At 37.2% G+C, this 4,348-nt stretch overlaps 1 protein-coding gene across 1 annotated transcript; it reads left to right on the forward strand.

Moving 5' to 3' along the window:
- Nucleotides 1–222: 222 nt before the first annotated feature.
- Nucleotides 223–4,344, forward strand: LOC108381281 (uncharacterized; the record flags this gene model as incomplete). The annotated part of the gene is made up of 4 exons (XM_017637699.1): nucleotides 223–649; nucleotides 718–786; nucleotides 2,531–2,623; nucleotides 2,776–4,344. Coding segments are annotated over exons 1-4 (1,885 nt in total), but the record flags the coding sequence as incomplete, so codon positions are not given.
- Nucleotides 4,345–4,348: the final 4 nt, after the last annotated feature.

The raw sequence follows: 4,348 nt of genomic DNA on the forward strand, positions 1-4,348 counted from the left end.
TGGCAACCGGCAAAACAGGCACACACGGCGCAAATTCATATTTTAATAGAAAATGTCTTTTTGCGTAGAAGCTTGTGCATCACCTGTTGTTGTTTGTTAGTGTTTTGAATTCGAATTAGATTTTTTCCTTTGCAACAATTTTTGTATGTCTGCCCATACGATTGCACCCAATTTTATATTTATACATTTCACTGCCAAAGGCGCAGTACCGCGCAAGTAAAGTTCGAGAAGGATGCGGCGGCACTCCTGCTGCACTTGGCTTTGCTGCTGTGTAGTTCATTTTCAAATTTTCTTCACGGCCACACACACGTGAACTTCACATATTAGCTGCTGGCATTGGAATTTTTGGTTTTTTACATTTTATTTGTGTTTTTTCTTTTCTTATAGTTCAATGCAATCTGTTCGAAATCTGCAAATCTGAAAGGCACATCTTCAACAGAATCACAAGAGTCATTGCCATCGGAATCGCTTTCGCCACCTCTTAAATCAGCTGCTATGGCACCTGTGGCTGATAATGCCCCTGCGGCTAACATAATAACCACTGAGAAAGGTCACTGCGATATTGAGCCAAAAGTGGTGGTTTTAGGTGTGCCCGCTAATGTGGCGCTCAAAACGGACAGCAATGTGGATAAAATTAATAAATCTAGTGGTATGTAATATATATAGATTTATTGAATTTTCGCCTATAAGAGACTGAATATCATCTTTATTTTGCAGAGGTTCATACGGATTTGAGTGAGCCGAAAATATCAGAGATGCCCACAGCACTGAATTTCAATGCGGAAGGTAAGAAACACCAAAACATAACAAAAATAATAATGATTACCTTGTGATAATGCAGTGGTAGGCACACTCATCGCCTATGCGGTTGGAAGTGAAGTCTTGCGGGAAGTACTTTAATCTTCTTTGCCACGGTATCAATAAAGCAACAGCCGAGCGTCAAATACGTCACTCGTAGAAGCTTTTAGTAAACCAGTGAAGAGTTAGCTAAAAGTGCCGTTTTGCAGACACTTTTGAAAAATCTAAAAGTGCACTTAACACTTTTGATTCGAAAAAGACTCATACATATAAAAGTATGGCAAAATGAGCCATATTTTAAATTTTTTGGAAATGCGTTTTATAAGTATTCCTTTAGTTTACTAGCAGAGTAAGTTTTTATGAAAATACAAAAGTTAGACTTAAATTGGTATCTGATGTAATTTAAAAGCTTTTTGCTTCGCTTCTAAAATTTGATTTTCGTCAAAAATGGGTTTTGCATTGATGTTGACGATATGTACATAAATATATTATGGTATCTTAAGCAGGAATCAAACGACTGCCTCAAGTGCACCAATCTGCCACATTTTTATTGTGCTGAATTGGCGCACAATAAAGAAATTGTCCCAATCAAATTATGTGCAGTCACACATTGCCTCATTTCATACAATTGTTGTTGCACCCGGTTTATGATGCTTGGGCACAATAAGCACAATATTGGCCTCGATTTGCGATGTGTAAATTTTTTGTGAAATCGCACGATTGGGCTAAATTAAGACAATAATTGGCACATTGCGGAAATTGTGTTATCTGGCATTTACGCTCCGTACGAAAAAATTGGTTCTTTCCTAACGAAAGAAACGTAAAATTTTATCTGTTTTGACTTTACCAAATTCAGAATCATTCAGGAGCTGGAGCATTTTCAGACTGTCTCAACTTCTTACCAGTTAAAGTGTATTAAGGAAATTATACTTCCATCGAACTGTTGTCATGTCCCTTTGAATTTATTTTAAATCTATGTATTTACATGGTGTACTAATAAATCATAGCAGTTGGGGTTTCAAAAAACACAGTTTTCTGTTTCTCAAAAGCCTCATGCCTAGCCCATGCAAAGCACTATGAGAAATTTTACCAATTTTTAATTATGGAAAAATAAGTTAATAATTTAAAAAAAACATTATTTTTTTTAATTCCCATTTCCACATTTTTGCAAAAAAAAATAAAATAAATAAATTAAACCCTTGGCATGCCAAACTGGACATTTGGTCAGTAATTCGACCGAATTTCCCATAGTACAAAGACGGGGCAGAGACACCAAATGTGTTCATCATCCTCTTCAGTGCAAATAAGGGCAAATAAGATTGCCATGCCGATCCCAGTGAGGTGTTTGTGCCACAATAAATTGGTTGAGCAATATATCGTCGGTGATATCGGGAGGGCTATAAATGGTTGAGGACCAAGGAATACTACCTGTTCTGATAGATAATTGGGAGGATATTACGTATTTTCTTCGATATATACTCCAGGTTCTAAGCTAGTCTCAGTTTTGGAGCATCATGGATCTCAACATTGTAGAATATATATTATGTGTAAATATATGTAATATTTAATTGTGTCTAGTATATACAAAATGTATATCCTCAACAATTGCCAAAAACACTACATTACAAAAAAAATCAATATTTAGCACAGAGCATATAAACGACGTCTTAGCTACCCCTAGCTTTGCTAATATTGAAAAATACGTAATGTCCCAATTGTTTCTATCATTTAGATCGCGCAAAGTTAACATTTGAGGATGGTCTTATACCCACATTAACAGCTGCCATAAATGAGCACGAGAATCGTGAAAATGTTCCAGTAAAAGGTGAGAACAAAATTTATTATTATCTTTTTGGAGTTTTTTTTTTTCAAAAATTTACTATAGAAAAAATCATGCAACATTTTGTTTGCCAATCGGAAATTTTGTATAATCCAAACCATATAATACATATTTTATTTTTATTTATTTTATTTTAGATGAGTCCAACAGCAAACCAAATCAAAACCTGCAAGTACACATCGAACCTGATACGGCCACCTCATCGGATAATGAAACTTTCGCAGAATGTCAATCATACCAAGCATTGGATGCTAATAATGATTATGGATTTATAGCTGATGAATATAGTTTTGAAAATTCCGAAATTGAGTCGTACTTTAGTGCCGCTAATTCGAGAAATGTAACTCTTACAAATGTAGCCGCAGATCCTTTAAGTTTACCTATGAATAAATTGCCAGAGCAAAGTGAAAGTGACTTGCAGTCAATGCTATCTGCATTGAGCAGTGATGAATTGTTAACACAGCAAACTGTCAATCCATTAGACGTCACTTTTGGCGACGAGCCTATGGATGTGGATGTGAGTTTTGCCGAAATAATTGTTGGAGGCAGTGAATTGCCTATTAACAATGGAAATATATTACCATCTGACACAACCAGTGTAGAAAATGTGGTTGAAACCAAGTCTGCTGCTGCAGAACTTGAGTGTCAGCAAGTGAACTCTACAGAGATGGCAACAAATAACGCAGATCCAATCGATATTTTTGAAAATGAGGCAGGGTATGAAACAACACCATCTCATATTGTTGTACCACTAAATAAAAGTTTCGAAATACCAACTTCAACAACAGAAATAACAGGAACCCCTTCGCAGGCAATTGCCGATATGACGCAGTCAACTGTAGCTACAACATCCGTTCAATCAGCATATACCAGTCAGAATCCTATTGATGAGTACGACGTAAAAAATTGTACTACCGAAAGTAAACTAGAGGTGAATAAGTCTTTAACGGGTTCGCACAATGCTTTGAACTTGACAAACGATATGAATTCTTCAACAAGTAGCTGTAAAAGCTCAGCATCCTCCCCGAGCTTCCCCATCAAGCACAAGGGAAGCTCAATCAAACAATTTCCGCGCTCTCCCACTGCTACTGCAGCGAAGAGTATGCCGTTTTTGGAGAAATCCGAATATACGGAACGCATCGAAATTGAACGGAAGAGATCAACAGCAAGTGAGCCAAAATTGGCTTTGTGCGGTTCTCGAAAAACATCAACGGCTGATGAAAAACCAGCGCAGGTCGCAAAGTCAGCAAATGATGCCATAACCCCCATTAGTGCTAACGTGCATTCAACTCTGACCCCCAATGAAAATAATTCATCCACTGTCGGGGAGATAAATTTTGAACACAACAGCACATTTGATGGCAGCGCAAGCGTTGCACCTTTAAAAGAAGGTAATTTAACTGACAGCTTTGATAAACGTCGTACCTTCACTGTAGCAGCTAGTGTCCCAGAAGAAACAGAGATCCCTGCACAAAAACAAGATAGTGAGAGGGATAAAATACGCACATTTAACATGCCAAGCTCGGAGAACAAGGAAGACCCAAAAACCAATATATCCGAGGCTGAAGATAAGCGTCATACCTTCAATTTAAAAACGGAAGAACCACAGGCAAATACATCTGAAGCTGAAAATAAGCGCCGGACCTTCAATTTATCTGCATCTATGCCCATATCTAATACCGCAAACAATAAAGATGTGAATATACCTAT

This window comes from Rhagoletis zephyria, unplaced genomic scaffold, assembly GCF_001687245.7.
Source record: "Rhagoletis zephyria isolate East Lansing unplaced genomic scaffold, Rhagoletis_zephyria_1.1 Rzeph_scaffold_22020, whole genome shotgun sequence".
Classification (NCBI taxonomy): domain Eukaryota; kingdom Metazoa; phylum Arthropoda; class Insecta; order Diptera; family Tephritidae; genus Rhagoletis; species Rhagoletis zephyria.